Source organism: Lagopus leucura, unplaced genomic scaffold (genome assembly GCF_019238085.1).
Source record: "Lagopus leucura isolate 7727_CA_CO unplaced genomic scaffold, USGS_WTPT01 Super-Scaffold_100009, whole genome shotgun sequence".
Taxonomy (NCBI): Eukaryota; Metazoa; Chordata; class Aves; order Galliformes; family Phasianidae; genus Lagopus; species Lagopus leucura.
The window spans coordinates 23,611,848-23,637,178 of NW_024962266.1; the positions used below are offsets into that span (position 1 = coordinate 23,611,848).

Below are 25,331 nucleotides of genomic sequence, written 5' to 3' on the forward strand. Positions count from 1 at the left end.
AAATATTTTAAGATCCTCAGCAGCCAAGTACAAAACTGTAACACCAGTTCTGCCATTGTCTGTCATCTGCTGTACTACTGTTCATGTTTTGCTGTCACTCGTATTCCATTACTCTACAATATTATCCAATATAACATTTAAACCTTCTAACCCAGATGACCAAAACCAAATTGAACAAGAATCAAACCATTTAATGCTGAATCATTACCTTCTCCATCATCAATTTCTCTTAACGCACTAATACTCAATGGATCTCCTACTTAGGATCCAACTTCTCCTAACTTCTGCTTTGTTTTCCCTTGGGAAGATACAGAGCTCAGACATACTTTGAAAGGAGTTCTGAGACACAAGAACTAGGCAGCTGTTATTGCTAACTGAAAGATAAATCATTCACTTGTGCTTCATAAATTTCAGCTACAGCACTCTTTCCAACCCTTACAACAGAAGCAATGAGAGGCAGCACAATGAACTTACCCTTTATGATATACTTCAAATTTAATTCCTTTGGACCGAATTGCTCGTCGGAAACCTCTGTGATTTCGGTTGATGTTCAACTTGAACAGCTGGTTGTATTCTACAAGACAAATGAAAGAAAGCTGCCCAAGTCCAATGAAGTTCAGCGTCCTACATGTACTCATAAATCTGTCGATCTCTGCCCCATTTAAAGACACCTCACATCTGTATGAACCTCCTTCTCAGTAAGTGCAGACCCAGTTACTGAAAGACACAGAGCTGAACTCTCAGTAAGAGGGCTTTAAGACTTCCACTCTCAAGAGAATGTACAGTTAAATTAATAGCTAACAATTTGGATATTTAATTTGAAGTCGTTTTGATACTAGATGGCTGCTTACTGAAACAATTAGAAAGAGCAATACAGCAATAAACCAAACTCACAGTGTAAGATGATTACACATAATCAAGTCTAATACTGGTGTTCACTAGGTACAAAGGGATTTTTTTCCAAAGGTACAAAACAGAATTTTAGTTTGAAGATGCAGTCTTAAATATAAATTAAAAAAAACCCTATTTCTACAACGACAGTTTGTAAGGTTTAGAAACACCAGAAGATTAGCAAAAATCATGATTGGCAATCACACTGAAAAACATCCGATCCCTGGACATTCTGAAATTAATAATTTAACTTACTCAATAAAGAAAACACATTTATTTGGTCCACCTCCCAGGAGGGCTGACAGCAACAAGTCACTTGATCACCTCACTACTTCATGACACAACTGCTCCCATCAATACTGGCATGGAGGTGAAGAAATGCCTCATCTGGACTTCACCTTCTATTATGCCCTTTCCCAACAAACACAGGAGTACCAACCTGGACAGTTGCTGTTGTTAATTACAGGCGTTTTACTCTTTTGAGGTTGCTCCTATTTAGAAGAGAGAGACAGTGATAAAGATATCAGGTACTGTTCCAAAATACAGAACAGTAAGCATTTTTACTACCAGCTCTTTAGTACCATAAAAGAAACACGAGGTTTGGGCAGGCATTATCTGAATGATAAAGTCAGTCATGGTACATTCAATACTCAAATATCTGGATATCACCGTGGCTGCAAATATAACACTAGATAAAGAATAAGCCAAAACACTGAGTTAAATACAGGTGCCCCAGATAAGCTGCACGGTCACACCCAGTTCAGTCCCGTCACCATGAAGTTACTGACAGAAGCTGGTAAATCACAGGATGAACGATGCTGGCATTAGCTGGGATAATAAGCTACACAAGGAATCCATCACAAGTCACTCAGGGAATTGCCCTACTATTATTTTGGCTGACAATCAATCTGTCACCAAAATGAATTAACTTTTAACCTAAAGCAGAGTACAAACCGAATCTCTGGAGACTGAACAAGGACAATGTGACCCAATTATTGCAGCTACTTTGCAACACTGATTTCAGCTATGAAGGAGAAGGGTGGTATATTTGCTCACTGGCTAAGCAATAGAGATCTGCTTTTTTCTTTTTTAATAACAAAGAAAAACAGACTAAAAGGCACTTTGCTGATTCTTACTCACTCCTCTGAACACGACTGGTACACACCAAATCTGTTCTCAGCCACCCCAGTGAGGTGTGCCCTTCCATTAACGTCTCGTGTCACTCAAACATCATCTGCCCACACCAATTTCCCACAAGTAATTGAATTTATCCTAGCAGAATTACTGCAAAAATGTATTAGAAGGTAAAAACGTAGGCTGTGGACTCTTGCTAAGAACTAGCACTTTAAGAGCAGAAATTGTTTTTGCTCTATTGAGAGAGTAGCAGAAGTTGTAGCACTTCTGCTGATAATCAGAGTAGCAATGCATATATTGGCTCTAATGAGGGCTATCTATCAATACACATACACATAAAAGCATCAATTTGTAAAATAAACACCAACAGAAACACATAGCAAAGCCCAAAGCTACAGGAAAAAAAAAGATTCAAAAGTCCTGCTTCTCAGGAAAAAAGGGTTCTGCTTTTTTGTTTGTTTGTTCCCCTTAAATACACTGAAGCAATGTGACTGAAAATACTAAAAGTGTTTCCCTTGTTAGAAGAAAGCCTGCACTCCCTCCCTGAAGTCCTTGCAAGAGAATCCAATGATAAAGGTCACAAACTGAGACACAACAGAAGGCTCAGCACACACGCGCTCACCGTGCTCGGGTAATGAAATTCAAACTTCACAAATGCATCCAAATCTTTAGGTGCCACACCTGAAGGAGAGAAGAGTCAGCCAATCCCAACAGCTAATACAAAGATTTTCACTGCATCTGTATTGTTTAGCAGGATTTTCAGAAGCACCTAACTGGTTTTCAGAAAGACTCATTACCTGTTTCTTAATAACTGAAGAACCCATCCATTAATCTGAAATCCAAAAATAAACATCTACTTTCTTAATGCTAGTCCTGAGACAATGCAGCACAGACTGTTTACAAGCCCCAGAAATGAGGTACTGAAAGCAGTGATGTTGGCAGGGAAAACTACTGTCTGCTGAAGGGTCAATACAGATGGTGCAGAGCTACAGAGGGCACTCGTAACAAAATCCAAGACACATGAAATTCAATCTATGTAAGTGAACCCACAACAATTTGAAGTTATTTCCTCTATCCAGACTGAACCCAGATTCTCTTTGTTCTTATGCTGTTGGGTTTTATTTGTGTGCCTCTCTGAGCCTGAACCCTAGTTATTTTGCAGAGCACTGGTTACAAAGTTCTGATCCTCAAGTGATCTTTAGGGTAGAAAAGTATCATTCCTCACTACCTCCTCCTACTTACTCAAACACCACACATCCTTCTAAGTTCATACCTGGTGGAGCTGGTAGGTTTATCCCCCGGACAATAAGAAGGTGCATCTCTGTGCTGTTGAGCTCAGAAAATATCCTGTGAAAAAATAAAGACAAAAAGTGTATTCACCTCAGCATCCAAACACCACTGATCCACTGCCACACCAGGATGCTGTGAACTTTTTCAACAGCATATTCCTGCAAAGATGATCTTCAGAAATAACAGAAGAGTAAGGAAAGAACATGAACTAAAACAAAACCAAAACCATCTCTGAGGCATAGCGAAAAATGCCAAGAACCAAGGTCAAAGACACCAGGATTGAGTGAGACAGACAGAGGAAGGAAGAGTCACTGATGTAGCCAAACATGAGAGATGAAGATGGAAACAGCAGATCAAGCTGGAGATAGCCTGAGAACAAAAGGACACAGAAGAACACCTCCTTTGTATTTTAAGTGGTTATGAGTGTCCTTTCATCAACTCTAAAACCCTATGTGCCACCTGAGTTTACTGAAGCCAACAATATCCTAAGAGCTAGAAATCAAACTCATTCCAGTCTAAGAAATCCCTTCGTTTTTACACACCTTATCATCTTAAAAGTTCTCTCCTCAAAGTGATGGCTTGGGGGATCCATTCCTTGTGCTCGTGCAAGCTGTAGGATATCCAAGTCCTTTTTACACCCTTGTGCCAGCTTCTCAAACCTGTGAAAAAGCCACAGGAAAGTCACACACTGTGGAAGCATGGAACATCAAAGCCAGACACAGGCCACAGAGTCATCCTCAGATCAGACAGCTGAGAGCGACCTGGCGAAGCAGGCCTCACCATTACTACCCCTGGAACACAATGAGGCTCTTGCAGGCCTCACCATTACTGTCTCACATAACGAGAAGAATCTTACCAACCCAATCACTTTAAGGAGGTTAGGCAGACTCAAGCCTGAAATGATCATTTATGGGACGATTAACAATGGCAAGCAGCAGGTCTTACCGAGTCGTTTCAGCTACATTTCCCAGATGCATGAACTGCCTGGAATACTGCAAACATTTCTGTCAACAGCAACAAACAAATACAGACGCACTTTAATGATCTTCACACACAAATTCATGTTTGGCAGCAAGATATGAGGCTCATAAAAGCCTAATTTAAGCCAAGAATCCAGATTTTTCCCAAGTCACCCCAGAAGATCCATCCTCCAGTCCTCTAAGCCCAAAGTTGAGCACTCATCTATTCAAGCTGCTCTATCCCACTGCTTTTTAAACGACTCATTTTCTAGAAGTTCAGCCAAAGGCTACTCGGTTGAGTCTATTTTCAAACTTGTGTGCTCACATCTAACAGTGATAATTTGATAGTTCCAAGCCTCCAAGTACCCTCTAACTTCAACTAGTGGAGAAGCGAGCTCTGAAAATGTTTCACTCTAGGACATGCAGGATACAACATATTTTACAAGAGTATTAATAAAATCCTGGGAATGTTCTAAGAAAGATAAAATGAACACATTTTTTGCAAGGATAAAACAGTTACCTCATGTTGGTCCTTCAGCAGTTTTATGAGCTGTGTGTACACTTCATCTGCTTTCTGAGATAGTCTGACATCTTCATGGTGTATAAAGATAAAACCACCCTCTTCATCTGTAGGAGGTGATGGCAGCTGCAAAACAAAAACACCGCATTTCAGAGCCCTTGTAAGAAACAATGGGATAGACAAAAAGCAGTCAGAACGTAAGGAAAGGTCAGCGAAGGGAGACAGGCTGTTTAGGTAATTCCAACCCAATCACTGCTTATACCCTGCAGAACAAGTTGTAAGACCCCACAAAATGCCTTACAGCTCTAGCTCCCTGATTATACAGGTCTAGAGAGATACCACAGCACGGTGTGATTTCCCCACCTACCCACACACCAGCAGGAGCTAGACATCACTGCATCACATTCACCTGATCCCCAGCCCAAAATGGAGTTAAGACACAACCAGGAGGTGTACTCACACCACAGACCCAGGGAACGTTTTCAAGCTGCACAGTTTAGGTGTGCCATTGCACATCAGGAGCAAACCCTTTACAGAGACTGGATTTTCTCAGAATCCAGCACAGTTTCAGGGCTCAGTACCCACATCTCCTACTTGTGTGGTTTTAACTAGTTTTGTGTCAAGAGATATTACTAAATCATCCAGCATTTTATGTATGCAATTAAATGTCTGACAATACGATACAAAGCAGTCTACTAACCTTGGAAATATCAACAAGTTTGCCACATTTTGCTTCCTCAATCTTCAGGTCAAAGGTCTTAGCTGTTCTGAGATACATCTTAGCCTGTTCAAGATTATTTTCCTTCTTTGCTTTGATGGCTGCCTTCATATATTGCTTCTTTCTGTTCTCCAGAAGTTCCAGCTGTTCCCTAGCTGTAAAACAGTTGTATAAAAATTCTTCACTCATCCGACACTGACATGGCCCTGAAACAGTTTTATCATGTTCAGTTTATAGTCAATAGAAAAATCAGTAAAAGTACAGACATCCAGTGAGGACATTTCCTTACTGCACTTCGTTGTTTCTTGGCTAGTTTCAATCTCATTTATCAGCATGAGAAACACTTCCTCATATCATGGCATCCTTCATAACAAAAAACAACAACTCACAGCACTGCACAAAGATACTTCAAAGTGTCACAACAAATCACAACAGCTGACAGGTAAATAGCAAAAGCCAAATTCAAACTTTCAGCTAGCCATTTAAACTCCTCAAAGACAGCGAATATTATGAGCACATGAACCTTGAAAGCACTTCTGTTTACTCATTTCCCTTCTCCCACTCTCTCTGTCAGAGAAAACAGATAAGACAGTGTATGCAGGCACACTCAGACACATCCATCTCTGCTTATTTGTAATTCCTTGCCATCTTAACTGTTTTCTTAAGTCTTAGGTCTTCTCTTTCATCCTCAAAGCAATAAGGACGATCACACAAGATAGAAAAGATTGCTATACAATGTACCAGGTTGGTGTATTTTGCCCCTTAGTTTACTTCACTTAGGAAAGGGTACAGCATCAGCTGAGTACAGCCATTTCCAAAGATGCTCACAGTGTATTCACCACTGCACTTTACTTGTAATTACACAAGCTAAACAACACCTACAAGAGGTGTCTGTCTCTGCCAATAAATACACAAGTAATTCTCATGCTATGTTCGCTGCTGTCAGATGAGCATCCCACTCTCACCAGAGAGGCTGCTACCCTACAGCTGTGAGCAACCTGTCCCATTGGCCAAACCCAAAGTGATTAGAAAAGGTAGCTAGCCCAGTTTTCACTGAGACAACATAACCAGGATACAGAGTTCTCTGTGAGGCTGAGATGCAGAACACAGGTATTTTCAAAGAAAATCTGTGCAAGATGAACTTAATGGAGCCATTATTCATACTCATCTTGGCTCCTTTCCTAGTGTAGAACTGAAGTGTTTCACTGCACCCCCATAGCTCTTTATGCCTCACATACTCTGACCAAAAAAAGTTGATTATCAACTAAGCTGCACTTCATAATTCTGGGAGAGAGAAGGAAATTAGATGTGAGTCATAGAAAGTAGTTTAACTAGTGAAATATAGCTCTACGATAGCAAAGTACTGGCATTCTGTTGTGAAGATGAAGTCTGTATGAATCTGCGTCAGTTCTTATTGCACCTACTGGTCTCATTTTAAGGCATCTGAAATGCCCAGGACAGATCACTGACCAGGCGATGCCAGAGATGATGTAATACCACCTTCTTCACAGTAAGAGTCTAGAGCAATTCATTTAAGAGATGAATACGCCAGCTGAAATTGCAGAAACCTATTTTCATGAGGATTTGAGGACTTTCAAAGCCAAAGCACAGAACTTCTATGTTTCTTTAAAAACAAGCCATGGAACTTTCTGAAGAGATGAATTATCAGGCACACTGAATACCTTTGCATTCTGCAAAAGAACTCATGTCAGGTAAGCAGGCAGTTTGCTTTGTCCTGAGGAAGCACCCAGGGCAGGGTGGGATTATGGTCGTGGCACCACAGCAGTAAGAGCTCAGGCACTGCTGGTGCGTGCCCAAATCGCTCAGTGAGGTGGTCGCTGTACAATTAATCTTGTACAGACAATTGTTCAGTGACCTTAGGATAGGAGGAATAGAGATTGATGAATTACTGCCCATGTACTGGTTTGATATCCTTGGGTGAAACATGAGGCAGAAACCACTGTTTCATACAGGAAGCTGCATTACATTGATGAATCATTCAAACTGGTGAGCCATCCACTCTAATGAGAGTTGAGTTGAACTGTGAGCAGAGTTAAATATTATGAATCAATATATTTGTTACATCAAAATTAATTAAAAACCCAATCAACCTTGTAATTACACATGCTGCCTCTGTGAAATAAAGGCTATATGGATGGTCTGCCCTCCAGCAGACAAATATACCAAGGCTCCTGACAGAGGAAATCTATATCATGCATTCACAAGCTTAGATCTAAATCATAATGAAAAGGAGTCTTCATCAAGGTATTAGTGCAAATGACTTCACATGGATCACAGGGAATGCTGATCCCACCACCTTACCAGCTGGAGGAAGATGATCCACTGACTCTGCCTTGTCTGGGCTGGAGGGCGATGCAACTTGTTTTACACACTCAGGAGAGCTTTCCTCCTCGGCTACAGCAGATGGCACTGTAATGGGCTTAACAACCTGAGTCGGCTTTCCAGGCAGCTGAGCAGGCTTCTTGGCAACTGGGGCCTGTGTCAGAAGTTCATTCTACCATAACAGAAATAATTTCATATTCAGTGCACAGAATGTAACCCGGAGGATGGTATCTCAAGCATCAATAAACCTGGTTATCGCTATACCAGCCCCCTAATACCACTTTTGAGAGGTGTACAACATTCCAGACTGTGAATTCTAACTTCTGGGGTCTATAAGTAGGGCTGTGCCAGGAGGTAGCTGACCCATTGCAAGCTCCGAACCTCTGCTATAAAAGGGACAAAAGCAGTGTTCAACAACACAGTCATTTCAAAAAGAGCAAGTGCATGCATCAAAAACATCATCCAGGAATTCTCTCCATTAAAACCTATTCTGGTTGAAAGCACAAGCATAATCAGCAACCAAATTTAGCTAAGGAAAGAAATTAAACCAAATCCTAAATGCAAATACTGTGTGACAAGACACAGTGAGTGCTGATCATCCTGGGAAAGCACAAACATGGAAACTATTGGGATGCAGGAATACAACATAGGTTTAAGCACCTCTGAACAATGTAAAGGTATGGCCAGAACCTGAGGTGTTCGCTTTGAAACTGAAAGTCGTCTCATTATACCAGAAGAAACAAAATTTAGACTTCTAAACATATAAAAGAAACACAAACCTCATCCTCTTCATCGTTATCCTCCATGCTTGCCAGCTTGCTGGCATTTTCCAGAACAGCAGCTATAGTTCTGTCACCACTTGGTGCTGCAACACCAGGAAGGGGGGGAAATCCTAAGGAGGAAAGAAGCAATGAGTTGTGCAATGTGTATGTTTTGTCTTCCATTTATCTTCTTTTTTCTGTGAAGTTATTTCTATAAAGTATTAATTATCATATTTTTAAGTAAGTTTAGTATATCTAGACTGAGGCCAAGGCTGCTCGGTGGGCTTAACAATAAACCTCTCACCAATATCCAAGCTTAAGGGATGATGCTAAAATGATGCAGTAGCAGAGCATAGTTTTCTAAGTTCAACAACTGGCAGCCAACCAAGGAACCTTACAACTTCAGAAAATTGGTAGGAGATGCTCAGAAACAGTACATAATTTAGCCTCTCTCCTTTACAACCAGACGTGCAGCAGATTGTACAAACAGTTGCTGGCTTTTTTTTTCCTCTTTTACTACAGCCTCACTTTATTTGGCACACAGTCCATCAGCAAAGCAGCAATACCCCATACACCTATAAAAAAGACATAGCTGAAGTCCAGAAAATGGACTATAACACTAGCTGTCAAAGGACATGCTGAAAGTTCTATTGCAATGGAGAGATTGCAAAGTAAAGCAAAAATGCAGTAGTTAAATGTGAAGTATAAGGAGAACAATCCTTTTGATCATTTTATTAGCCTTTTAAGGATGGGAGGAAGGCTGGATGATGAAGATAAATTCTGATTTCCATGCCACCAGTTCAGTGTCAGCTTCAAACAGCAGAGATGCCCCTGATCTTCTAAATTAGTAAGGTTTGTCTCATTAATATGTAGCAAGCATTCTTGTGGCCAGTCTCGTTAGAAGGGCTAAGAAATAATGACTAAACTGCTTTTGAGCTTGGAGATGGCTGCTGTGGGTACATAACTAATCTGATGTATACAGGCAGGCAGAACACGGGACCTTATGCCATCGGCCCTGTGTGACACCAGCTTCATTAGTAAGCAGCATTTCTGTCCCCACAAAGGTCAGGACTGCTACTTATCATCACCCCGATGCAATGAAACACACTGCCAGCCCTGTATAATCTCACAGCTGCTTTCAGTGACTGCCTGACCACTGTCTTCAACATAAATCACATAGCTTCTAACTCCTGACTAAAAAACATGCAGCTGTGTGAAGAAAATGAGGAGTTATGCATATTTTCAGAAGGCTAAACCTGGAGTACCTCACTCTCACCACAACTGATGTTCACTACGAATTAGATTGTGTCCTAGAGCACGAGTTGCTGAACTGCTGCTTTTCAGGGGCAGATCCAAAGTAGGAGCCGTTGAAAGCACAACACAGCAGACTTGGCACTGCCTACCTTACCACTATGTACTTTACTCCTGCTGAAGAGTTTGCCATTGCCACATTTGACAGTGACAAAAAGCCACCTGATTTGTGTCCTTGTGAGGATTTTTTTCCCCCAAACTAGAAACTCTAAGCAGCATTTTGCTGCACGGTGCATCTCATCACAAGAACGCATCACACACAAGGCAAAAGGAACTGTTTCTCCCAAGAAGAGAAACAGTATCATGCAAGCCAGAGATGAAGTATTCATAGATGACCTTGCCCAAACCTTTATAGACAAAGCACTCTAAGAAGATAAAAGAAGAGAGAACATGTCTCATGGAGTTTCATTTTCTGTCTCTGTCACTGTCTCAGTGTGACACAGGCATGATTTGTTTCATCTCTGTACACTACTTTTACTGGCCTTGAGAATGGCAGCATTCATCTGACTTGTCCAGCATTGCAAGGAGATATTTAATTAAACACAGAGATCTGAGGCTGTTACTGGGAAAAAACAGAATGGGAAACATCAGGTAAAATTCTTCCAGTTTCAAAAACCTCCTTCTCCTACCCCAGAGAGATACATCCCAAGTTTATCCTTTCCTCCACAACTAGCAGAGAGTTACATTCATCATCATCTGCTCATCATTACGTTGCTTAACTCTCCCAAACAGGGTTGCTTTCAACTTCTGGCACTGTCAAAAAATATTTACCAGTGTGAAAGCTTGAGAGCATTTTGATAAGCAGTTTTAAAATGTATTCTTCAGTGCTAACCAAAAGGAAATGCCAGTCAACTGAACTGAAAAAAGGAGGAGACACTTCATGGGATGAGTAGGCAACACCTGCACAACTCCTGCAGAGCCCAGAGCACATACAGAAGTTGCAATTAGGACACAGGGTCACACTTACCAGGAGGAACAGGTAGCTCAGAAAAGTTAACTTTTCTCCCTGCTTTATGGGCTCTTATGGCATCCTGGTATTGCTGAAATCAAAGGCACTCAATAAGACATAAAATGGAGTTTTATGTTAATTGTAAGTTACTAATCATTTATATTTAACTACCCCAACTATTGCAGAATACACAGTATTTTGGTATTAAGTTGTATATGCATACCACCACTCTCTAATTCTGAGGACAATCTTGCTTCAATGATTATTTACAAACTCCTTCTGGAATAGTGAAAAATGTCAGAGGGAAGTAAAAACACTGCTCTGAAACAAAAGCTTTCCTAAAATTTTAAATCTCTAAATTACCTCATTGACATATTAATAAGCAGCAGTCTTGGAATCGGAATTCAGCTCTACAACTTCTGCAGCTCAGAAACAGAGATCATATTCTTTAAATTCTTCTGGCATGAAAGACTGAGCTTTACCTTCTTTCTACTTCTTACTTACAGTACGTGCCCTGCCTCTGAATTGGTTTTATTTCAGTAGAGCTGAACACTTGTATTTTGTTTTTCCTTACGCTGAAGGTTTTAGAGCTTTTACACTGAAGTTCTTTCCAAATAAAAGGACAATACACAAATGACTTATCCTGAAAAATTCTTCAACAAGAGAATTACCTCCAACAGCTTTGCTAGATGCAAACAGCTTGCTACATTTGCATTTTACCTTGGCTATCCTCTCGTGCATTCTGCCTTTCCGATCATCCCCACTTGCTTTAGCTTGTGCTGCTGCCAACTTGTACTTTTCAAGCCTTTGCTGCAATGCTTCCAGCACTGTCTTTGGCTCCTGTGGGGAAGCTTGAAATAAGGAAGACAATGAAAAGCTGTCAGTCTGACTTCAAAACATAAAAGCTGCCTTTTTCCTACCCTTCCTTACCTCCTGCAGAGACAAAGCTATTGCTGAAAACTCTTACATACAACTCTTCTGAAGGAAGTTTATGAATTTTTTACTTTCATTACTGGTCTATAACAAAAATCAAGATGGGATCAGCAGCAAACAAAGTTTAGGAACGTAGCTGATTATACTCAATCCTACTGTACTTCACTGGAAAATACAGACCTCAAAACACCTCCCAGCCCTGCTGTCTTTATGGCTTCCTACAAAAACCCAGAAGTCCTACCTGAAGCTTCTTGGGTTTGGGAATCAAGTGTTGCAAGATCCTGAGAACTTCCCACCGAAGCTGGAACCTTTTGCTTGGATGTACCTTGTACATTTCCTAAGCTTTCAAGATCTGCAAAGCAAGGAAAGCAGGAAGATTCACAGCACATTCCATAAGCAGCAAGTAAACACCAATGAGTAAGAAAATCATGCATTGATCAGATCTCCTATCAGAAAGCTTTTCAGCTTCAAAAGAATATTTGGGTGGCTAGATAAGTCTAGATTTCCCAAGATTCAGAGAAAGGGCTTTACAGTAGAAGAATGTGAGATACTGGTTTATTTCAGGTTTGTGCTGCTTACTAAGAAGAAGAAAAAAAGTAAAAGCATTTCAGGTACTCTAAGCATTCTCTCACAGAACACAACTCGCCACCTTGGCAGATGGGAAGCATGAAAAAAATCACTAACTTGACTAAAATATCCTAGCAACAAAAGGTGTGCTGAAAAGGGAAGGAAGTAACGCCATCTATTCAGAAATCCAAGTTTCAAATAACAGTGATTACTTTTAGAAAACTAGAAAACCACTTTCTAGTTTCATTCTGGAGACTCACAACAATCTAACAATCTTAAAAAAAAAAATCCACTCCCTCCGTGTTTAACAGTGGAATATGTCATGGGAGAGGATTCTCTCTAACACCATCTGGTGATCAGTTTACAACTTAAGAAGTTGTAAGAGTCATAATTTACTGAAATAGAATAATCTGTCATCTATTTTCTTTTAATATAATAATCCACTACTTGCAGTAAATTGTCTAAAACACTGACTTGCAGAGATCAAATGTTGGTTATGATGCTAGATCCATTTTAATAAGTCTCGTACAATGATCCAAGTCTCTTTAATATTTCACCTTCCTAAGATTTAGACTTTAATGCACTGAAATTAACCATCATTTGTATCCCTGTTAGCATATCTGCTGATCTCTTAATCTGAAACTTTACAAACTTCAGCTGAAACTCAGAACAACATTAAGTATTACAGTGAACTTTGAGAATTTGCCCTCATCCCCTTTCTCTGCCACTAAAATATTGTCTCCTGTTATCTGAAGTTACAAAAGAAAGAAAATTAGACATCAACACGTACACCAACTTAGTAATTCACAGAGATTAATATAAATAATACCTCATTTTTCTTGGACACTTTTGATTAGAATTTGAACATGCACTAAGTCTCAGACCTCAGTGATCTTTAATTCTTACAGCTTCACAATCAAATTCAGAACCATTTCACATTACAGCACAGGCAGACTTCTAAAAGCTTCTGTAAGGTACACCTTACCCTGAGGAGGTGGAGGCATGTTCTGGAGGTCTATTGGCTGCCCACTGTCCAGAGCTTCCAAGACCACATTAAATTTCTAATGCACAGAAACAAAACAGAAGGTATATTCTAGTATGGCCAACACTTGCTAGCTGTCACAATGAAGACATGACATCAGTGAATGCAGCAGCACAGTACGTGGGTACAGCACAGGGCACGTTCAGCATTCAAGATTTTCTGTGTGCATACCTTGCCTATTTTCATGTATTCCTTTGCCTTTTCCAGGTCCCCTTGCTGCTTGGCTTTCAGAGCTGCTAATTTATACTCCTTCTGCCTCTTAAGTAGTATTTCTCGTGTGCCACTGCTATGGACACCTGTGAAAATAAAATAACACTGAGACTTACACAGAGCATGGAATAGATGTACTTCTGGTTACATTCATCTATCTGCACATCTACCTTTGAATCACACATCCAGCTTTTCCTCTCAGTTTCCAGTCCTACCAGGCTTGACAATCCCACTTTCCCCAGTTAAAAAAAAAGAAAAAAAAAAAGAGTTTTTTAATCAGGATCTCCAAAAATCTTTAAAGCACCTAATTCCACATGTTACACTGGAGAAGCTGAGACACAGTAAAGATTGAACATATTGATACAGTACAGACCATAGCTCTATAGAAACATGTGATTTCACTGCCAGAGATGCACTGTCCCACTGCCAACTTTATCTGAAATATTCAGCAGGGAAGTGCAGACATAGGCAGTGCTTTGCAACACAGCTGGAAAATGGAGAAAGATGCAGCATTAGTACTGCAACAGCTTATTCTCTCAGATTATGGTACCTGTGTCCAGGGTAGGACTAGAAGCAGCATGACTCTGTAGAGATTCCAATTCCAGGTGCTGCTTTGCTTCATGTGAGGTCTTCTGCTCATCACCTGCACAAGACTCAGTGCTGCTCTCTGGTGGGACACTGACTGAATCTCCTGAATTTTCCTGCTCTGCTCCTGTGGCTTGAGATACGTGAGAAGAGCTTTTTCCTGTTGCAACAGGTGGTGGCATTTCTTCCTCATTGATTTTTTTGCCTCTCTTCACTGCAGCCAGCATGGTTTCCAATGTCTGGGAGAGACAGAACACCAAAGTTGGTAGGTGTTTTCATCAAATACAGTGCTAGCATAAAATCATTAAAACATGAATTAATTCCCCTACTCATGGTGAGATCTATTACATCCCACCACTAGACATGGATGTCCTTTAGCACTCCCTCTTTTTCTGCAAGGGCAACATCAGCACTAGTGAAAGGTGCCCAATTACCAGATTAACACAGTGCAAAAGACTTGCTACACAAACTAGGTAATTGAAAGTAGTTCAGCACCTACAAGTATCAGACAGTTGATGTGGCACAGTCAGCTTTCTAACAGACAATCTCCAAGGAAGCTATTGCTGAAATGTCACTTCAAAATTGGATTTAGGGAAAGAAGGAGTCCACATACTTGTTTTGTGGGGATTAGAAAAGCCATTAAACACTAGCAAATGAAATGGCATGGCTGGTGACTTACAGCAAGAAGCTTTCACCATCATTAACATGGGTTAACTGCTAGTCACACAGTTCCTACTTGTGGCAGAGAAAGGGTTTAAAGAAACTATTTTATTTTTTACTTTTTTTAATTTAAAGTACAGACAAAGAAGCATCCTGGTCTTAAAGCCAAACCAGAAGTCTTTACTTCATTTGTGTTCTACAGAAACTGAAGCACAGAAAGACAACAACATCTCATCAGCACCAGAACCACTGCTACTCTCAGTTAGCTGAGGCCCTGTTTGACTTGCTAAGTAACAGTGGGACATATAATCCGACTAACAGCATGTGAGGCTGGGGTTCAGACCAGCCCAGCAACACAACGCAGCTCTCTCCTTCTCACGTGTTACTTGAAACATGGAATTAGACTCTCTGGGATTAAAGTTCAGATCCAGGAGTCAAGAACATGAGATAACTGTACACCATTTGCTAGAGAGTCATCTAGCTAATTAAGGAACTGTGAGCAGTGAAGTAAGATCCAGTCTACTAACCTTAGCTACACCACCTAAGCACATGGAAACTCCCTACCTTGAAAAACAAAGCAAAGGAAGAGACAAACAGAGCACTAGGTTTCCGTATTTGGTGAGCAAGCCAGTTTTGCTGTCCCTCTTGCTCTCCCAAAGGCCAGGTGGTTACACGTACATTCAATTCAGAGTAAAGAGGCAGAGGACACACACAGAAATATCCCTTGTGCATTTCCTTTCCTGGGTTTGGCCTCAGTCACTCCCTCTGCACACTTGGTAGCCAAACAGACATTACACTCTTCCCTCACTGAAAGATAAAGCTTTGCTTAGCAAGACAGTCTGCTGCTGTCTGAGACAATGCAGGAGATCAGAGAACAGGGAAACAGACACTGCACAGCAGCAATCAGCAAGCACTACCAAACTAACTGCAAGCACGCCACCTGGCTGAAAACATGCAGAGCTAAAGAAACTGCTCCTTGCTGCAACCTATAATGGTCCTAATGAAAAATCCCTTTTCATTCATTTTCAAGCACAACCAAGTGAGACACCCTGCCTTTGTCTCACAGAACCAAGTGGAAGGGGTATCATGGCAGGTGTATGCATTAGGAAAGCTCCTAACTGTGAGTTCAAGTAACAGTCACTGCAGGTAAAATTCAGATCTAGATGGGCAGGTTCAACACCAGCATTTACCATATTCCCTGCCTCCAAGTGCTACTAGCTACATTCAGCAGAAAAAGAGCTGATGCACAGACATATGAAAGTACACATTAGCTGCATATTTAGCATGCAGGAACACTAGTAAATGTTTTTGAATTCACTCAAGGCAGTGAATTAGAATTTCTCTCCCATTTCAGCAATTTCACACATCTGAAAAGACTGAACTACACCTGTGAGAACCAATTTTGTCACCTTGTTCACACAACTTATGACTCTAACTTACCTTAAGGCCTCTTTCGTACCGCCGCAGTTTGGCACTCTCACCCAAGTCCTTTGCGTTAGAAATTGCCGTCCTATAGTTAACAATTCTCTTCTCTATTGTCTGCTGCAGCTCACTGGTAACAGCAGGAAGCGAGGTGGTCTCAGAAGAAATAATAAGACAAATCAAGAAAACTTACTTCATCGAACCATAGGAGCTTTTGCACAGCACTGAAAAGCAAGCACTCTTCTTCAAACACACTCACATTAGCAACAAACACAAGGAAGGAGCAGTCTCTAGAACAGAGCAGCACTTGTACTACACTAACAGTTCCTGGATCCATCTCTGGGCTTTCTCTCAAAGGCGCAATAGAGAAGAACGGGTGGAGACATTTAGCAAATTCAGCCAACAGGGTAACGGGAGCCATGTGGTCAGAGAGTAGGTGAGGGAGAACAGTGAGGCCTTTCAGACACCACACAGCAAAGGGTGTGAATAAATATTTTGGCACAAGTCTTTTCTCCTTTTCCAAACATGCTGGTTTACTTCCCTCAGGGGCTCTTCTACTTGGTTTCACTATAAGAACTCTTCTTCCTACAGCCTGAGATTAGGCCAGTGACAAAAGCAGCCTAAGCAAAGTTATCAGTAGCTACTTACAAACACTCCACAGCTACAGAGACATTGCAGGTGGCTACTGATGTAATTACTGCTATTATCTCTAGAGCAACTCTGACAGACTCATTAATGGGCACAATGCACGAGGGCACTGGAATCTGCAGCACACAACAAAAACAGGGCAATAACTGAATAATGGATTTAAGTACATGAGGATTGACAAGTTGAACTGAGGAGGCTAAGGCTACTGAGAAATAAAATCCACCAAGATGTCAAAGATACTGAGTTACAACAGGTCTCACTATCTCACCTCACAGCCTAATGGTCAGAGAAGGAAGTCACAAACTTTAGAATTGAACAGCTATTTACATGCTCGTATGCAAAATGAGGTGTAAGGCATGCTGGATTCTGTTTACCTCCTTGATTCTATGCTTATACTGAAAGGCATCCTTGGAACAAAACAAAAAGCAATCATTCAACTCTATAAATACAGCACTGGTTCCTGCAGAGAAGACTGCAATAGTTTTTCCTTCCCTCGAGGACAAAAGGGTCTCTCTCTCGTTTGTTACCCTTGTGCTAATGTTTATCATGAAAGTGATTCAGCAAAACTGTCAGAAACATAAAGCTCTCTCCTACCTGTGGTTGCAGTTCAGGTTGCTCATTTTCTGCTTCAGCTACAGACTGCTCCATTGTTCTTGTTTCATCCTCACAGCTTCCTGTCTCACCTTCCACCCCCAGAACTTCTTGCAATTCTGCCTGAAGCAAAAGTCAACAGTTCTTCAAAATTTTCTACTGCCTCAAAATACAAAACAACTGAACTCTCCAGTTCCTTTGAATGGACCTTAAACACAGAGAATCTTAACATCTCATATCTCAGACACTTCTGTATTTATTTTAAAGAAATTGCTTCCATTAATTCCACTTGTATCCACAATGAAAAGCCAGATACTAAAAACCAGACTGCAGCTCAAGGATCACCACACAAGATTGTGGTTAAAGATCTGAAGCTAGAGGAGTACTTTCAAAACATCATTAAAACCTATGAAACTTCAGAAAATCATCCTTTAACACTGGATGTTAAAAATGCTGCCTAACACTCCTTTCCAAAAAGTCAAAAAGGAGTTATTTGGGATCTTCCTCTCAGGACAAGCACTACTTCAAGCAATAGCAAAACAGTCATGCACATCACTCTAAGGAGAACGTTTGATCCTTTTCTGCACCATCTGACACAGAAAGGGATTCTCACTGTTCTCCTATTCCTCTCAGACTATCACACATTTGAATGTGTTGTGGTGTGAAGAGTTAATCTGTCATCTTTTCTAGGAAGCCAGTTGGTGAGGGTTGCCAATAAGGACTTGATTTGACTCTCTCTGTATTATCTCACATTCCTTTTAATAAATTACTTTCTCCTATCTCAATCAGGTTTTCTTCCCCTTCCTTCTCCTGAGGGGAGGGAGGGGTTTCACGTGATTAACTCTTCAAACAGAAGAGCAGAAGTGATATAATGTTAGCTAGGAAACTGTAACTGTGTTGTGCAGTGTGTGAAACCCCTGCAAAACCTTGTATCCCTGTATGGAATATTTTGCACGCTAAAACTTCTTGCTAACGAAGTTGTACATACCAACAGATCTGTATCTTTCTCCAAGTCTTCATCCTCTGCTTCCTCCTCATCTTCATTCAGGTCCTTCATGCACTCTGCAGCCATCTTTTCAATATGATCCATGGGCAGAGGAGCTGCAAAAGAAACCACAAAGAGATATAAGCCCTGGACAACAGTTATGCAGTCATTGAATACAAATTCTGAAGGTGTATCTACTGGCTGAAAGACAGCAGTGACTTTGCTTCCTCTGTATCTTTGACAAGAGTCACAGGTAAATGAGGGTATACTCATGGATAAAGGGCAAACACTGGGGAAATGAACATCTCAGAAAAAGAAAAGCTGTGACAGCATTTCTGAAAGTGACAGCCAAGGTGGGCAACAACACAATGACTGCATCTGATAGCCTGGTTCTTCATTAAAACAAGGAGCCCGAACTGCAAAATGATGAGCACCACAATAAACAAGTATATATGGTGGAACACAACAGTGCTCAGAAAACATAGAAGAGAAAGATGCTGTGCCAGGTTTGCACAGTACTGATGTTTAATACTGGGGAAAACAAACAGGTAGGTCTAGATGAAACAAGTGGCTCAGGGAAAAATTACTAGAAGTCTCTAGTTAAGTTCCTAGGCTGATTTAAGATAAATATCTCTGCGAGATTACTTACAGAAATAACTAGCAACAATTACAGTGTCATCACGTAAGATTTCAATTTTCCACAGAAAAATCAGAAAATCACACTGGCTATTTTTAGATGTTTTGTCGAAACTGTATTCCTCAGGTTAAGATAAAATACAATGGTGTCACAAGAACAAATTAATATAAACCATCCATGAATAAATCCAATTACACGCTTCTATCCATGAAAGGAAATTACTGAAGCAGCCTTTGTTCCCAGTAGGAATAAACATCTGAACTAGTTTTAAGCTCATGACAGATACTTATAAAAGGTATTTATGACATGATTGTGCATGTTAACAAAGTCTCATCTTGGCAGCCTTATCAGATCTTTCTGTTCTGCATCCTTTACCTCACATCAGTTTACCCGTAACAAGATGTAATTTATTGGTGGTATAACTTTGGTTGAAAGATTAAATTCTGATTCTCTATGGAACAGAAACACTCCATAGCTGATCCAATGTAACAACAAACTATTTATTTTTCCCACTTCTCTCCCAGTTCTACTCTCCCTGATATTGAACTCGGTCGAGGTAAAGTACCCCAGCTCCCAAGGACCTGCACGCATGGATTTGATCAAGTTAGCTCACAAAGAGAGGCAGCTTCAGCAGTTAGATGGATGAGATGCAGACACTGAATCTCAGCACTCTTGCCTTGAAAATTTTTGTTCACATTTTCGTAGAATATTCTGAGTTAGAAGGGACCCACCAGGATCACTGAGTCCAACCCCTGGCCCCACTCAGAGCATCCCAAAACACAAACCCTTTGAGAGCACTGTTCAAACATTCCCTGAGCTCCAGCAGCTCAGAGCCATGCCCACTGCCATGGGGAGCCTGTTCCATGCCCACTGTCCTCTGGTACAGAACCTTTTTCTAAAACCCAGCCTGGCCCTCTTCTGACACAGAATCAACGCAATAAACTTGCTGAAACTTGATTCCCCTCTTCAGCCCAAAAGCAAGAGCGGGCCAGAGATCTGCTATACAAATCAGGAAAAACACTTTCTTCCACCTTCCTAACTAAACTTCTGCATTTTATGCATTGTCATCTCATTCCCTGAGATTTCCCTCTTTCCATATCACTATTGCTACTCTGTGCTGTCACTTTTCTCCAGGCTCCTGATCTTTGCCCTGAGAATTCTTCTGAACTCTTCGTTGCCAAGTTCTCACCTTTACTTCATACCATTCTTAACTGAAACCTCCTCAACTATTCACTTCCTCCACACATTCTCAGAAGTGGAGATAACTGCACACAAATACCAACTGTCCACACGAATGACTCTCGATACTTCCCTATGTAGACATGTGTCTCACTTTGCCACAGAATGGCCAGTTTTGGAAGGGATCCTCAAGGACCGTAAATCTCCAACCCCGCTGCCACATGCAGGGCCTCCAACCTCCTCATTTAATACCAGACCAAGGTGCCCAGGGCCCCATCCAATCTGGCCTTGTAAATGGAACTAAAAGAGATCACACCCCTCCCCTGAATTTGCTGAATCAGATGAAAATTAACCCAAAGTTCATTCTGCTTCAAGGATTTAAGTTACTCTATCAGTGCTGTAGTACCTCTATCAAACACACTGCCAGTGTATGTGACCTACAGCAAAACTGCAATCAGGACAGCAGGCAAGTGGCTGCACTTCAAGGGTCAGATTATCCCTTACCTGAAGCCCCTCGACAGAGAAAGCATCAACTAAGCTTCCCTGGATAGCTGGTTCCAGTCCAACCCAGTATGGCAAGTTGAGGCTAGAATTTCAAGCATCTCAGTAGCTGACCAACTGACATTTATGGTTGCAGATAGCAGAGATTTCTGTACTTGAGATGTTGCGACAGTACAGATTTTGCTGCCTGCAACCTCCAGGTACAGACAGATCACGTCTTCCCTACCTATCACAGCTCTAGAATATAAATCTACGAGTCAGTTACTGCACCACGTGCTCAGCTATCCTCTCCCTTGTAAGCACAGCAGTGTTCATGCAGGCAAGTGACCAGACCAAGAAAGTGTTTCAGCTGAAAACCTAGCACAACAAGAGAAGTTTGTTTTTATAGCTGTGTTTCCTGAACCAGCTCACCCTGCCCCTCCAAAAAACATACTAATTTGGCAGCAGAGCTTGCCCACGTGCAAACTGCCCTACTCTGCAACAATCTTGACAGTAGCTTACAGAAAACCTATAAAACATTGCACAGCTGTAAGTAAACACAATTAGACAGATTAGCAGTAGGTTTGTAAAATATTAACAATAACAACTATATTTTCCAAGAAACACTAAACCTCCTGAATAACACAAGTTACCAGATCCTCCCAGTAACTCCAACGCTTCCAGAATCTCTCTCCTAGAATATTTTGTTTTAGTTACAGTATCCAAGTGACTAAGAATATAAGGCTTATTCAGTAAATTCACTCTAAACAAAAGAACAACCGATCAATCCAGCCTGCACAAGAAACATGATTCCTATTTTAAACTCATCTAGCACCTACCACCACGTTATGACTCCATGCACTAAATTAACAAGCATGCCTTTATTTAGTCTTTATTACATTAGCTAGCCATCATATATGATTTCCCCATATTAACAAGAACACAGAGAAATTTCTCACACATTTTTGCATCAACAACTGTAACCTTTTAAAGTGAATACAGCTTCTACAAGTGGTGCAAAAACTTTTCAGATAAAGCAATGAGTTGCAAATAAATCTTTAAAAAATTATTCAGGTTGTCAGTAGATAAAATCCTGAGACTCAGACTTACTTTTTCCTTTTGGTTTGGTTTTCCCTTCTTTCACCTTTGCTCCTGTGATAGCAGCAAGCTCTGCTTCTAGGTCACCATCATCCCCACCTTCCTCTGCACCCAGCAGCATCTCTTCAGGATTGAAATCTACAAACAGCCCCAGCTGGAGCCAAGGGAAAGAAAAAAAGTTGTGCTGTGAGAAAGGAATGACACTCAAAAACATCACACTGCATAGATTAGCTAAACATTTTTTCTTTTTCTTTTTGTTTTTCTTTTTAAGCCAACTATAACATCACTTCATCACCAAAATAACACACACAAGGCATTCGTGACTGAAAAGCACTACACAAATCTTAATAAGCAATGAATACTCCCTCTAGAAACTCTACATTATCAATGATTTCTAAAAATAAAATCTAATAGCTTGCCACAACCAGACCAAATGATGCCTGTTATACTGAGCCCCATTAAGCAGATATCATCAAGGAAGTTCAGGGTAGCTCCTGTAACAACTAGGCTAAAGAAAAATTTAATCACCATTCGCAAATACAGGTCTGACATGTGCACAGCAGAGACTTCACCCTTGTCTTTTGGAACAAGCTGCATTTACATATGCAGAACTATCTTCTACCTCATTAACTCAGGACATAAACAACCAAAAAAAGGCAACGTACACACAGAAACATAACCAATGTCTAAGTAATACTGGGAAAAACAAGTGTTCAAAATAGATTAGCACTGTAGTTAAGTGACAGCACCTCAGGGAAGACTATTAACAGTACTCAGAATGTGACAGAAGACTGCTTTTAAATTTTGCAAAACACACCAAAAAACAAACATCAGAGAGATCTCTGAAATCTTAATCTGAAAGATGCTATTCTAAAATGCCATTTTGACACAACTGCTCTATTGCTGAAGCATCCATCTGACCCAGGAACAAAAGTGTTCTTGATGTAAAGACTGCGAATGATTTATTTCTAATAAACACCAATTAGCTGAATTCCATTCATCATGTGAGGCACACAGAGCAGCTTTTCTGAGATTTTTTCAAAGCACAAAGCCCTATTGGTGCACTGATCTTCACAAAGCCAAGCAGGTAGCAGCTCAACTCCTTTCTAGCATCAGAATAAAAAAAAAGCTACCATTATTACAAAAATTAACAATCTTCCCCTGACTTGGAGGATCTGCAGTGCTGCCAAGGGTTGAAGCTGGCTGTCAGCTTTTCAACTAGCGCTATTCAGTAATAACAACTTTTATTTTTTAATCCTGTAGGAGCAAAGGTACTGTTGGCTCTTTTATAACCCCAAAGAAGGTGGTAAGACATAGCTGAGAAACACTGAGCGCAAGGATCAGGAACAAAGCAGCAGCTGTATGTTTGCTAGCCATGGTCCTACCCTTGACATTCAGTAAGGTACTGAACTGACAGATGAACTCCCTGCCTGCTTCCATCTTCTATAAAACTAAACCAATTCATTTGTAGGCTTGTATAGAATGGAAAGGTCTAAACAAGATTTATCAGGAAACGTCTGTAACAGTGATCTAAAGACTCAACTTCAACAGAATAGACAGACGTATGTTATCAGCATGAAAAACTGATGATTAACTGTGCTACAAGCATAGCAAAGAAGTCAAGAACAGAATCCAGCAGTTCTAGCTCTGAGTCCTCAATCTGATCTGCAAGGCACATTTTCAATGAAGTTACTGCAACAAGTGCACGGTTTTGGCTTTCTCCAACTTCTTCAAGCATTTCTTTAATACCCTCATATGTTTCAGAAATAGCTGAAGTCGCATCATTTGCAAGCGAACAAGCCCTTAGCATATTCAGGAAATAATCCAAGCTGTAAGCTGTAACCATATAGAAATAAAAACTGGTAAAATAGTTTTTAGTCAGATTTTTTTTTTTCTTTTTTTAGAGAGAAGGAAAGATATTTCCATCACTTATGTTTTCCCTTCCTTAAAAAAATGTAATTAAACGCTACTTCTCTAACTGAGAAATACAAATGATTGTATTAGAGCAAAAGTGACTTCATAGATCTCTAACAGAACCATTCTGCCTCTGGTTTAAGGATACTGGTTCCAGCAGAACAGAGTAACTTACCTAAGATCCCATTTCAATCTCTTCTCCTATTTCCCTATTTTTGCATCAGCTATTCCTCCAAAGCTTAATCAGCTTCCATTCTAGATCTAACTTATTTTGGAACTCCAATGAGCGCTCTCTCTCTTCCACCACTTCCATTTCCACATCCACAATGTTGCCTTGGTCAAATTTATTTCTTTATGCTTTTCTGAACTTCCCAAGCCTGCTAACCATTACCAGATTCATGCCTCCCTCATCAAGACTTCTGAAACTACATCCAAATGAAACGAGTATGAACAGAACCAACTTGCAGGCACACCTAAGCTCTCAATGATTAAGCAACAGCTACTGAGCAGTGACAGCAGCTAATCAGTCCATCTGTTAAAGGAAGAATAACCTCACAGAAGGAAATAAACTGTTGCTTTACTGTTTTCCCATCTCTGCCCCTGAATTTGTTACTTAATATTCTAGTCTTACTCGTCTGCTTTTACAGGTATGAGAAGAAATTTAATATAGAGACTGAATTTATGATCAAATCTCAAAACAAGTGATTAGGAAACTACCCTAAATGTGAGTCATAAGGTCTGCTACAGAGATTACAGTGTGACAGCACGGCGGCTTCCTCGCAAGGCCGTACTCCATTCACACTGCCCGTCACGTTGCTTTAGGAAGAAGGCACTAAAGGAGGAAGCACAAAACAACCCATAGGCAACTGGAAGTAGATCCGAGCCTCCCGCAGGACAGCAGCGAGGTCTGAGCGGGCCGCCCCACCCGCGGCACCCCGGCCCTTCGCCTTCCTCACCTGCTTCGCCACCGCGGCTCCCCGGCCCTTGGCCTGAGGGCTTTTCTTGTGCCTCCTGCCCAGCATGCCGCCGGCGGACCTCAGCACCGCGTCCCTAAGGGCCGAGCACAAACAAGGAGCGCGGCGTCAGCGCGCCCGGCAGCCTCAAGGCAGCGCCAGCGAGCCGGAGCGGGCCGCGACCCCGAGCAACGGCCGCCGGTCCCCTGCCGCGCTTCGTGCCCGTGGAAGCCCCGCCCGGAGGCGGGCGAAGCGGCGGCGCTGCCCCGCTCCCCTCGGCGCAGGGAGGAGCCGGCGGAGGCGACGGGCCGAGCGCCGCTTAATAAGTGACCGCCGCCTCCCGGCCCGGCTCGGCACCCGGCCCACCTCCGCCTCGCTCCGCCGCCCCCAGCACGCGGCCCGCCCGGCCCGGGGACGCCTGGGCCGCAGCTCCGGGACGGCGGTGCGCCTGCGCGGTGGGCGGGGCCGGGAGCAGCGCCGGGAGCGGGGCGGGCAGCGCCGTACAGCCGCGGCCTGCCGGGTATCGCGAGGTGCGGGCTGGGCGCGTTGAT

General features: G+C 41.6%; 1 protein-coding gene across 2 annotated transcripts in view; it reads right to left on the reverse strand.

Annotated features, from left to right (window-relative positions):
- CC2D1B (coiled-coil and C2 domain containing 1B) overlaps window positions 1-24,926 on the reverse strand; it is a 30,438-nt gene extending 5,512 nt beyond the window's left edge. The window contains exons 1-21 of one of the 2 annotated variants that reach the window (XM_042873609.1): window positions 24,784-24,926; window positions 21,926-22,067; window positions 18,523-18,635; window positions 17,538-17,657; window positions 16,314-16,451; window positions 14,179-14,452; window positions 13,590-13,714; window positions 13,362-13,437; window positions 12,051-12,161; window positions 11,597-11,727; window positions 10,895-10,967; window positions 8,635-8,747; window positions 7,835-8,027; window positions 5,495-5,667; window positions 4,795-4,920; window positions 4,261-4,319; window positions 3,858-3,974; window positions 3,299-3,372; window positions 2,648-2,706; window positions 1,331-1,382; window positions 475-574 (exon numbers count right to left, since the gene is read on the reverse strand). In XM_042873609.1, coding sequence (XP_042729543.1) covers window positions 475-574; window positions 1,331-1,382; window positions 2,648-2,706; window positions 3,299-3,372; window positions 3,858-3,974; window positions 4,261-4,319; window positions 4,795-4,920; window positions 5,495-5,667; window positions 7,835-8,027; window positions 8,635-8,747; window positions 10,895-10,967; window positions 11,597-11,727; window positions 12,051-12,161; window positions 13,362-13,437; window positions 13,590-13,714; window positions 14,179-14,452; window positions 16,314-16,451; window positions 17,538-17,657; window positions 18,523-18,635; window positions 21,926-22,067; window positions 24,784-24,849 — 2,435 coding nt within the window. In that variant the 5' untranslated portion in view covers window positions 24,850-24,926. Of the gene's footprint in view, window positions 1-474; window positions 575-1,330; window positions 1,383-2,647; window positions 2,707-3,298; window positions 3,373-3,857; window positions 3,975-4,260; window positions 4,320-4,794; window positions 4,921-5,494; window positions 5,668-7,834; window positions 8,028-8,634; window positions 8,748-10,894; window positions 10,968-11,596; window positions 11,728-12,050; window positions 12,162-13,361; window positions 13,438-13,589; window positions 13,715-14,178; window positions 14,453-16,313; window positions 16,452-17,537; window positions 17,658-18,522; window positions 18,636-21,925; window positions 22,068-24,783 lie in introns of those variants that run through there. The other variant, XM_042873610.1, reaches the window with a different exon arrangement.
- Between the last annotated feature and the right edge of the window lie 405 nt (window positions 24,927-25,331).